Genomic DNA, 11,472 nt, shown 5'->3' on the forward strand with positions numbered 1-11,472 from the left:
AATACAATATTCAAGGAGCCAGTTCATCAAGTTCTAGAAAAAATCAAGAATGAACCATTCTTTAGGTGGCCGAGTAAAATGGTAGGGAACCCTGAGAGGCGTAATCACAATCTATATTGTCAATACCATCAAGACCATGGGCATGCCACTGAAGACTGCAGAAGTTTGTGGGATCACTTGGACTAGTTGGTCCGCGAAGGCAAGTTGAGGCACCTTTTGCACCATTCTAGTGGCCGAGGAAGCCAAGTAAATTTTGAGTCCGAGAAGAGGGATTCTACTAAACCTCCATTAGGTACTATTAACGTCATTTTGGCAGCGCCAGGAAGAACAGGGTCCTGGCCGTCCAAAGTTATGTCAGTGGCTCGGCTACCAGCGGGGGATATTGGTCGAGATCCGAGGAGCCATACACAAGCTGTTCAGCCCGTGCTAGGCTTTTCGGATGAGGATAAAGCTGGAACCATTCAACCTCATGACGATGCTTTGGTAGTCACACTCAGGATCGGGGGATATGATGTGAAGAGGGTGATGGTGGACCAGGGTAGCGCGGTGGAGATTATGTATCCTGATCTTTTCAAGGGGCTGAACCTCAGGCTAGATGACTTAACTCCCTATTGTTCTCCCCTAGTCAGCTTCGAGGGAAGGATGGTCACCTCGAAAGGACAAATACGGCTGCCCGTACAGACTGGCTCGGAAGTGGTTGAAGTGGATTTTATTGTTGTCGATGTCTATTCCCTTTATACAGCGATTGTAGCCAGACCTTGGCTACACACGCTAGGGGCTGCTTCCTCCACTCTGCATCAAAAAGTCAAATATCCTTCCGAAGGGCGCGTTTGTGAGATTCGCGGAGATCAATCCTCGGCTAGGCAATGTTTGGTGGCTGCCATACAATACGAGCCTGAGATTGAATCCTCAGCCAGGACGGAGGGAGACCTATAGCAGTTAAAGGGTCGGTTGTCACCCGTCGAAGGTCATGATGAAGGTGTTAAATGCGAGGACCTAGTGCGGGTTTTAATTGGGACCAATCCTGAGAGATACTTTCAAATCGGATCTCAGATACCTCAACCAGAGAAAGAAGAGCTAATTGATTTCCTTAAAAGAAATATTGATGTATTCGCCTGGAGTACTTATGAAGCCCCAAGAGTGGACCCGGAGTTCATTTGCCATCATTTGAGGGTTAACCCTCTAAGTGTACCCAAGAAGCAGCCTTCTCGGCGACCATCCAAAGAGCATGCTGATGTAGTCAAAGAAGAGGTGATGAAGCTCAAATAAGCTGGGGCTATTAAAGAAGTTTTTTACCCCGAATGGTTGGCAAATACTTTGGTGGTAAAGAAGAAGAGTGGAAAGTGGCGAGTTTGTGTGAACTTCACGGACTTGAATAAGGCTTGTCCTAAGGATCCTTTCCCTATGCCGAAGATTGATCAATTAGTAGATGCTACTGTCGGCCATCCTCGGATGAGTTTCTTGGATGCTTTCCAAGGTTACCATCAGATACTGTTAGCCCCAGATGACCAGGAGAAAACCGCTTTTGTTACCCCCATTGGTAATTACCACTATGAAGTGATGCCATTTGGTCTGAAAAATGCAGGTTCTACTTATCAGCGAATGATGACCAAGATGTTTGAATCACAATTAGGCAAAAGCATTGAGGTCTATATAGATGACATGGTGGTAAAAAGCAAGGTTATTTCTGAGCATTTGAAGGACCTTGATAATGTTTTTGAGACCCTAAGGAGACATAAGTTGCACTTGAACGCATCGAAGTGCTCATTTGGTGTGGGATCAGGCAAATTTTTGGGTTACATGGTAACGCACAGGGGAATTGAGGTCAATCCTGATCAGATAAAGGCTATTCAAAATCTGCAGCCTCCTCGGAATCCGAAAGAGGTCCAGAAGTTAATGGGGATGACAGCTGCTTTGAACCAATTCATCTCCAAGTCCGCGGATAGATGTAAACCCTTCTTCTCGCTGATCAACAAGTAGAAGGGATTTGAATGGACTGAAGAATGTGCCTCGGCTTTCCAACAACTTAAAGACTACTTGTCTCGGCCACCAATTATGTCTAGCCCTGAACCAGATGATGTCTTATTTGCCTATATCGCAGTGGTCCCCCATGCTGTAAGTTTAGTGCTGATAAGAGTGGATCAAGGTGTACAAAGGCCGGTTTACTGTGTAAGTAAGCCTCTACATGAGGCCGAGATCAGATACTTGCCACTGGAAAAAGCTATTTTGGCAGTAGTACTGGGAACGCGAAAATTGCCCCACTACTTCTAGGCACATACTGTCGTTGTGCTTACGCAACTCCCACTTAAGACAGTACTCTGAAGTGCCGACTACACGGGAAGGATAGCCAAGTGGGGTACTATTTTAGGAGCCTTCGATATCAAATATATGCCTCGCACTTCAGTTAAGGGGCAGATCCTAGCGGATTTAGTGGCCGAGTTCACAGAGCCCAGCTTAGAAAAAGTAACAACAAAGAGAGACATGTATGGAAAATCGGTTGGCATAATTTTTTAACAAGATCCTGCCTGTTGGGAAGTGTATGTAGACGGTGCTGCAAACCGTAAAGGTTCTAAAGTGGGGCTAGTCTTGATATCTCCAGAAGGAATCATCATTGAAAAGTCATTAAGGCTGGATTTCGGTGCAACCAATAATGAGGCAGAGTATGAAGCCCTATTGATGGGAATGGCTATAGTCCGAAGAATGGGAGGAAAGGCCGTGGAGTTGTTCTCGAATTCAAGATTAGTTGTGGGCCAAGTACAGGGGGAGTTTGAAGCGAAGGATGAAAGAATGCAAGGATACTTGAATCGAGTCAAATGTCTGCAGGTGGAATTCGAATTTTTTAGCTTGCTACATGTTTCTAGAAGTAGTAATGCGCACACAGATTCTTTGGCCACACTAGCCACCTCTTCGGAGCAAGACTTGCCGAGAGTTATCATCGTCGAGGATTTCCATGAGCCCACCAGAGCAGGAGGGGATGCAGTCCGAGTCCACCAGATTCGAGATAATTTCTGCTGGATGGATCCCATAATCAAATTCTTGAAGGATGACACTTTGCCGGAATAGCGGGGAGAGGCTGACAAGATCCGAAGGAAGGCTACCAGGTTTTGGTTGTCCGAAGACCGAAAGTCATACAAACGTTCCTACTCAGGACCATACCTATTGTGTATTCATCCAGAGGCGGCTGAGTCGCTACTAGAGGAGTTGCATGAAGGAATTTGTGGGAGTCACACTGGAGGCAGGTCATTGGCCCACCGAGCCCTTACTCAAAGGTATTGGTAGCCGAACATGCAAAAAGAAGCCTATAACTATGTAAAGAAGTGCGATCAATGTCAGCGATTTGCACCGAACATACACCAACCAAGTGGAGTCCTCAACCCACTATCTAGCTCGTGGCCGTTTGCCCAATGGGGTTTGGACATAGTGGGTCCATTCCCAAAGGCTGCAGGAAACAGGAAGTACCTTCTGGTCGGCATAAACTATTTCACGAAATGGGTCGAAGCCGAGCCTCTGGCCAATATCCGAGACGTAGATGTGCAAAAATTTGTGTGGAAGAGTATTGTCACCCGTTTCGGAGTTCCTCATACTCTCATCTCGGATAACGGCTTACAGTTCGACAGTAATGCATTTTGGAGTTATTGTAGCGAGCTGGAAATCACGAACAGATACTCTACCCTTTCCTATCCTCAGGGGAATGGGCAAGCTAAAACAGTTAATAAAGTCATAGTTAATGGGTTAAAGAAGAGGTTGGACGATGTGAAGGGTAAGTGGGTTGAAGAGTTGCCACACGTGCTCTGGGCTTATAGAACTACGCCTCGCAGATCTACTGGAGAAACTCCTTTTTCAATGACTTATGGGGCTGAAGCTGTCATTCCTTTGGAAACAGGTTTCCCAACTTTAAGAACTAGCTTGTTCAGTCCAGCCAGCAATGATGAGCTCTTAGAAGCAGGCTTGGATTTGATCGAAGAAAGAAGAGAAAATGCAATAGTTCGGCTGGCGCATTACCAACAGAAATTTAGGTAGGGCTATGATGCCAACGTTAAGCTAAGACCCTTAGAACCTGGTGATTTGGTGCTCAGAAAAGTCGTTGGCACTGCGAAAAACCCAGCCTGGGGAAAATTAGGACTAAATTGGGAGGGACCATATCGCATTACTTCATGTGCTGGCATTGTGGCATATTTTATAGAGGACTTGGATAGTCATGTAATACCACGCCCCTGGAATGTAAATAACCTCAAAAGGTACTATTATTAATCGAATTATTTCTTCGTTCATTATGATAACTTGTTATCCTTATTGGTTCTCTAAGTGTTTAAACTTAAATCCAATCATGCCTGTAGTCCTCGGACCAGATGATTTTGGGTTAGTTAACACTCCTTATTGGTTCTCTACGTGTTTGAACTTAAATCCAATCATGCCTGTAGTCCTTGGACCAGATGATTTTGGGTTAGCTAACACTCCTTATTGGTTCTCTAAGTGTTTGAACTTAAATCCAATCATGCTTGTAGTCCTCGGACCAGATGATTTTGGGTTAGTTAACACTCCTTATTGGTTCTCTAAGTGTTTAAACTTAAGTCCAATCATGCCTGTAGTCCTCGGACCAGATGATTTTAGGTTAGTTAACACTCCTTATTGGTTCTCTAAGTGTTTAAACTTAAATCCAATCATGCCTGTAGTTCTCAGACTAGATGATTTTGGGTTAGTTAACACTCCTTATTGGTTCTCTAAGTGTTTAAACTTAAATCCAATCATGCCTGTAGTCCTCGGACCAGATGATTCCGGGTTAGTTAACACTCCTTATTGGTTCTCTAAGTGTTTAAACTTAAATCCAATCATGCCTGTAGTTCTCGGACAAGATGATTTCGAGTTAGTTAACACTCCTTATTGGTTCTCTAAGTGCTTAAACTTAAATCCAATCATGCCTGTAGTCCTCGGACCAGATGATTTTGGGTTAGTTAACACTCCTTATTGGTTCTCTAAGTATTTAAACTTAAACCCAATCATGCTTGTGATCCTCGGACCAGGTGATTTTTAGTTAATACTTTTATGCTTTCATTGATACTGGAGGTTATTTTTAGAATAAGCCCTGCTTGGCATTATTAACCCTATTTAATATCAACTCTAACCTATGCTGACACTCCAAGTGTACATGCAAAAAAAAAAATCTATCCAACTTTTATAATACTTGGTCATCACTTAAGAGTAACCTTTCTGTACTGTCCTCTTCGGAATCAATTTTAGTTATATATATATATTATCAGCGAGGTAAAGTGATTATGTGCGCCTACATTATCATAATTGCAAAATGAAGTTACTTGTGACAAAGGAAAACCATATGGCATGCAATAAATACACCAAAGGTAAAATAGAAACTGCTTCATTGATTGAAATTGAATAATTTACAATCCCTTATATGAAGGGGGAACAGCAAAAAAAAGAAAAAAAAAAAAAAAAAAGGCCTAAAGTCTAAGTTTCTACTAGGGCTTGGTCTTTGGGTTCCGAGGATGTTTCCTTTTCTCCCAAGCCCTCACCTTTTTCCTTAGGTGGCTCAGTAGGGAGGCTCTGATCACCTGGCTGGCTGGAATCCTTGGTAGGCTCAAGGATGACTAGGGGAGCTTGGTCAACTAAAGGCGGCTCCGAGACCTCTGGGAGTTGTGTTGGAGGAGGGGCGTCAGCCTCTGGAAGCTCTCGGATGTCTGGGTCATAAAAAATACTCTTGGGCAGCCTCAGCTCTGAGTCAGCAGGCACTCCAGCAGTATCCAGCGCCTTGCCCCAGGTCATGTCGTAGTAGTCCCGGGCGACTGAAGCAAATTGCTCAGTAAGACCCTTTTCCGTCGTCTCCACTCCCAGTTGGTAGGACGCTTTCTTTTCGGCCTCGGTCGCCTCTTTGGCCAGTTGAGCATCCCTCCAAGCCTCCTTGGCAGCCTCCTTGGCCTTCTGGAGTTCGGCGCGAAGTTCCTTCACGAGCGCCTTCTTAGATGCCAATTTGTTCTGAGTATCATTCAGCAGCTTGCGTTGGGCCTTGGCCTGGGTTTCAGCATTTCTCAGACCGGCATTGAGGCTATCCCTTTCCTGCATCACCCCTTTTAGCTAGTCCGAGATTTGAGAGACCTTCTCCTTTAGGCTGCCCAGTGCCTTTTCAGCCTCGGACCTAGAGTGGGCCTCCGCCTGGGCTTCAATGTAGGCTTTCTGATTTCACTCTTCGGCCACGAAGACTTGTTGGGAAATCTGAACAAGTAAAGTAATGAAGTTAGCATAAAATATATAAAATTACTATTCCAACCGAAGAGTCAAGTGAGCATGCTTACCATGGCCAGGTCCCTCTTCAGGGACATGAAGAGATCATACTGGCTGAAACGCCTATATGATTCCATGTCGCGGGGGAGGAGCAGCGGTTGCTCTAAGGCTTTGGCTATCAGCCCCGCTCTGCCCTTGTCGTAGTTCCTGACCGAGGTCTCCCAGGAAAATGGAACCCCATCCAGTTCCAGCCTAGGAGACCAAGTGCGCTGCCCTCGGCACACGTCGGCCACAGGAGGCTCTTCCCTGCTCTCAACGGAAAAGGCCCTTTTGCTACGGTGATCCTTTATCACCTTCTGCTGCTTGGTGGTTTTTGTTGGCACCACCACCTCCCGGTCCTCAGGCTCGAGAGGCCTCTTTTTCTTTAGATCCAGTATCGGTTTCAAGGCCGGATCAGAGACCTGAGGTGGGGGTGGGGGGTGGAGGTAAGTTTACCACTGGCCGAGAGGTCCCCGTCCCCTTGGACTCAGCTTTATTACCCTTTTTCTTTAGAAGAAGCTTCAAGTCAGACATTTCTTCTTCTTCGGAAGAGTCTTCAGGGACTGTAGTCAGCAGAAGTGGTGGACGGATGCAGGATTGCCTGTCGGTTTCCGCCTCGGAATCTGAAGAGGGTATTACCTGAACCCCCCCTGAAGTGTCCCCTTCAAATTTAAATCTGTCTATTTGTTCCTCTAATGAAGAGGATGAAGAGCCGACTCTTTCACCAACTGCTGCCGGTTCGAGAGAAACTTGTTGAACTGGTCGGATCAGCAAGGGAATGCCCTGTGGATTGGGGTGTGGAACAGGTGCAAGGTCGTATGGCGCCAAAAAGTGTCGCCGAGCGACGTCTATTCGCTGTAACAGGTGATCACCCTGTGTGATGGCATTGCCAGCTGGCTGGATGTCTGCTTTCTTGGGCGTGTAGCCGAGTATGAGTGGGATGGACTAGAGCTATCCGTCCTCGCTTACAAATATATCCGAGCGTAGTAGGTAATTAAGGGCGGGGGCGTTGATAAGGCTGAGCTGAGGAGCAGTATGTGCCTTATCTGTAAAAAAAAACAAACAGATCGGGTAAGAAAATTGAAATAGGATGACATAAAAAAAAACAGGCTATGGAGAATGAAGATCCTAAGACTATTGTTAGAGATCCTAAGTCTAAGAAGTCACACCTGGCTCTCCTGGCTCGGTCGGACAGTGCAGACCGTCATGCCATGCGCCCGAGACGATTAAATAATCATCTTTTATCCCTTTATTTGATTTAGGAAGGCAGGAGAACAATCTAACGACGTCGAATCGAGATTTAAGGTAGTATCCCGCCCCTTTTTGGCTATGACATTCATACATGTATGCTAAGTCATGCCAGGTCATCCCTAGTCCTAACTGTTCGTTCAAGGCATCGATGGCCCCTAATATCCTAAAGGTGTTGGACGTGCACTGCTCAGGAGAGAGCCTGTGGTTGCGAAGGTAATTTAGAGTAATGGAGTCCATTGGGAGGGTCATTCCCCCTTTAATGAAGGCTATCATTGGGATTACGACCTCTCCCTCTCTTCGGGCTGTTAGTATCTGCTTTGGAGGGCAAAATCTCAGATTTATCCCCTGCGGGATACCATAATTTCGCTTAAATTCCTCTATCAACACCGGACTATCGACGAGATATTTGAATTTGCCCATTTTCAAGAGAATGACTGAAGCAGTGGATAGGAGAAAGGTTTTGAGGGAAGAAAACTTTAGCCGAGAAGAAAGTAAAGAATCAGGATGTGCCGAAACTTACACAAACAAGATTGAAGTAAAATCCTTGGACTCGAGATGGATTCTTTGTAGATCCTGGAAGCAAGGAACACAGAAATCCGAAGAGGCTTGAAAGGTATTGAAGGAAAGAACTCTTTGGGTACTCTAAGAATGCGTAAAGTAAAGAAAAATAACCTCCTCCAGGGGTTTATATACGGAGATAGGGGAAACGGTGTCATTCATTCCGTCCAAATCCCAAAGAAGAACCCTGTCCGTTGGATCAACAACTCACCGTTGGATGCAAAGGACAAAACACCGCCTGGAGTAATTAATACAGCGCTTTGGGAATACGGAACTGACAGCGGCAATAATGAAGCGCTTATCTCTATGCCCGCGTGCGTGTAAACGGGGGTATTTATGACTTCCCCCTTTCAAATTTCTTTATTTTTCTTTATTTTTATCTCTTTTTCCTTGCGTGGCAGATCAAAATCTTACTTTTTCTCCTCGAATGCGAGGGAAAAATTAAAATTTTAAGGGGCTATTGTGGGGGGAAAAGGGCCCAGTCCAACATAGTGGGCCGAGAGCCCATATGAGAGCTATTTTGCGACCGAGAAGAAGGAGATGGTAAGGGCAGGGCTCATATGGAAGTGGGACCCTCAGAAGGAAGAATGATTACAATGCAAAGAGGATATCTCCTGTCCGAAGAGGTTGTAATCCTCTGACGCAAATATTATAAATCAATTGAGTGTGTAAAAGGTCAAAATGACCTTCCGAGGACTCCACCTGATCAAGATAAGTTCTGAGTATGCTGGGAAACGATAAGGATGGAGAAATATCTAAAAGGAAAGCTGCTACCACCGTATTTAATACTCTACAGCAACTTTTCTGGCCGCATTTATGTGAAGAAGACCCCTGAACAGTGCACCCTGACCTACCGCCACTCACACAGAGTTAAAGAAGATGCTTGACGTGACATGTACTCAAGTAAACTCATGGATGAGGAACAAGTGGACGATGGAGATGAAGAGAATGGGGGTTATATAAAGGAAATAGGCTCCTAACGAAAAGGGGGGAGGAAAAAGAAAAGAGAAGAAGAGAGAACTGGACTGTAACCCTAAGATCTTTGTTCATCAGATAATCAATAATATAGCTCTTCGGATATTCACTCTTTACGTCTAGTTTCATGTTAGTTTATGCTTTAAAGTTGTGATTCGTTGTTGTTAATCCCATACTTAACCTAGCTCTTTCACCCATACTCTACAAATTAATTGTTTTGGGCTTAGGCCACAAATTCCAACCTTACAGTTCCTATTATACTCATATTAATTTACTAATTCAATTTTTTGATAAATTTTTTTAAGAGTAGTTTTGAAAACTTATACATTTTTAAAAGGTAGACAAGACAATAAATAATGTTCCCTTAAAAAGTTTGATTTTTCAAATAGGACAAAAAAAATAAGACGAAGGGAGTACAACTTATTATTATTATTTCCTAGTTTTTGAACAATGGGCTAATTAACAAAGTTGTACTAAAAAAATAATGAGATTTAGAAAGCTTTACATTGAAAAAGATATGTCTCAAAATGGAAAGACCTTTTAAGTTCTAAGTTGATTGCTTTTGGGTTGCTTGTCGCCTAGGAGACAACGCTTGATTAGTGGTCTTCTGACACTCCATTTTGGGAGAGGCTCAAAATGTATGGAATGAAAAATATTATTTTAAAATATCTATTTCATCCCTTTGTTTGAAAGTTTAAGTTAGAAGAAATGAAATGGGTAGAACCATAAGAGGGAGTACTCATTCCTCCATACTCTCTTAAAACTCAAAACCTCAAAATTTTACTACCCCAAGATTTGGAAGGAATCAAAGAGAATTGAATTAAGTTTGACTAAATTTTCAAAAAGACTCTCCAAACACCTCTATACATTCATACACTCATTTTAAAATAGGGATATAATAGCAGTGGTGTTATAAAATTATTTGTTCCATTCCTTCTAATATTACTCCAAAATAAGGATATTTATATTTCATTCATTTTCAAGAGATGGACCTAGCTAGGTGGGGGCCCAAAGGGGTCTAGGCCCCCCTTGCCCTATAAGGGAAAAAGAGAGTATGTATATGTTATTTTCTATTAATTTATATTTGGGTTATCTCTTCCAAAACTCTTGTCCTCCTTCCCCTACAATCTAACATTGATTTTATTATAAAAGTATTTACATTAGTTGTTGTAAAATAGTATAAAATCTCATATTTGCCCAATCAACCATACAATATGTCCACATTAGTTTATGTATTATTGTGTAAAATACATTTGTGTTACAGTAATTATATAAATTTACATCGTTATTATAACTATGCAAATAAATATTTTAGTAATTCCTTAGATTGAGACCGTAGTTTTTGATTGATAAAGTGAGAAATATGATTTGATATTATAATAAAAAAATTGATAAAGAAATAATATTTTAATGAAATGTATTATAAAATGGATAATTTGGTGTTAGGGGTTTTGAAAAGTGAGCATGTAAAATAGAAAAAGTATATTCTTATGCTAAAATAGACGAAAATATTTGTACTAGCTAATGTGAATGCTCTAATATAATAAGAAATAATTATGTTTTGTTTCTTTGTCTTTGTTAGTAGATGATTGTATTGTAAACAATGAATTTTTGTATTTATCTTTGTTGATAGTTTGTTAATACTAAATGGATATTTATTTAGAATTTTATTATTATTTTGTTGCTTATACGATGGCCTCCTTATCTCAAAATTCTAGGTCCGTTCCTAATTTTCATTCATTTATTTTAAAAAGATTACTTAATGGAGAAAATTTAGCTACAAAATTAGTTGTAGCTTAAAACTAAAACTTTACTTAAAAATATAAATATTACTACATAAGTCAAATTCTCTATCAATCAGATATTATTTACTATATGATTTATAATCTTATATTTTATGTATAATTTTAAATTACAAAAACTTGCAATTTAAATAATTTATTGATGACATAGTTATTGATATTTAATTTTCTAAAAATCTTGCAAGCATGAAGGATATAAGAAGAAGATGTAATCTAATAGGAGATTTATCAAAATTCACCTCCTATAAAATGATATTGTGTAAGATCGTAGTATTAGGTTACCATTAATTTTGTAACTAAACTTTCTCCTTACTTAATTTAATTCAATTTTTTTTTTATTGTTTAAATACATTCTATTCTATTAAATTCATTTTTATTTTTTAACGATTTACTCATTCCATTTTTTTATGAGCTCACAAAAACGAAGTATAAAAATCACGGATACCCGACGTCAGGGGAAAAAAAACAAAAAACTGGCTTTTGGGCTTCACTGAGGTATGGTTCGCACTTATGAGTGTTTAACCTTAGATGAGTTTGAATTTAAACCGATGGGATAATAGTTTAAATGGGCTCTAAGCTGTTCTCATTTTTGTAAATGGGCTTCTGGGCCTCA

The 11,472-nt window shown here is 41.6% G+C and overlaps 1 protein-coding gene across 1 annotated transcript; it reads left to right on the forward strand.

The window, feature by feature from the left end:
• The first annotated feature begins 351 nt into the window (after window positions 1-351).
• Window positions 352-1,269, forward strand: LOC136070516 (uncharacterized). The gene is made up of 2 exons (XM_065780537.1): window positions 352-828; window positions 1,054-1,269. Exons 1-2 carry the CDS (start codon window positions 352-354, stop codon window positions 1,267-1,269), a joined length of 693 nt encoding a protein of 230 aa, XP_065636609.1.
• Window positions 1,270-11,472: the final 10,203 nt, after the last annotated feature.

Source organism: Quercus suber, unplaced genomic scaffold (genome assembly GCF_002906115.3).
Source record: "Quercus suber isolate HL8 unplaced genomic scaffold, Cork oak 2.0 scaffold_239, whole genome shotgun sequence".
NCBI lineage: Eukaryota > Viridiplantae > Streptophyta > Magnoliopsida > Fagales > Fagaceae > Quercus > Quercus suber.

Bases quoted from the DNA above. Each gene is read 5' to 3' on its own strand.
- LOC136070516 (XM_065780537.1), top strand. From the start codon at position 352: ATGTCAGTGGCTCGGCTACCAGCGGGGGATATTGGTCGAGATCCGAGG. The intron at 829-1,053 runs GTTTGTGAGATT...ATCGGATCTCAG, and splicing joins AATATCCTTCCGAAGGGCGC to ATACCTCAACCAGAGAAAGA.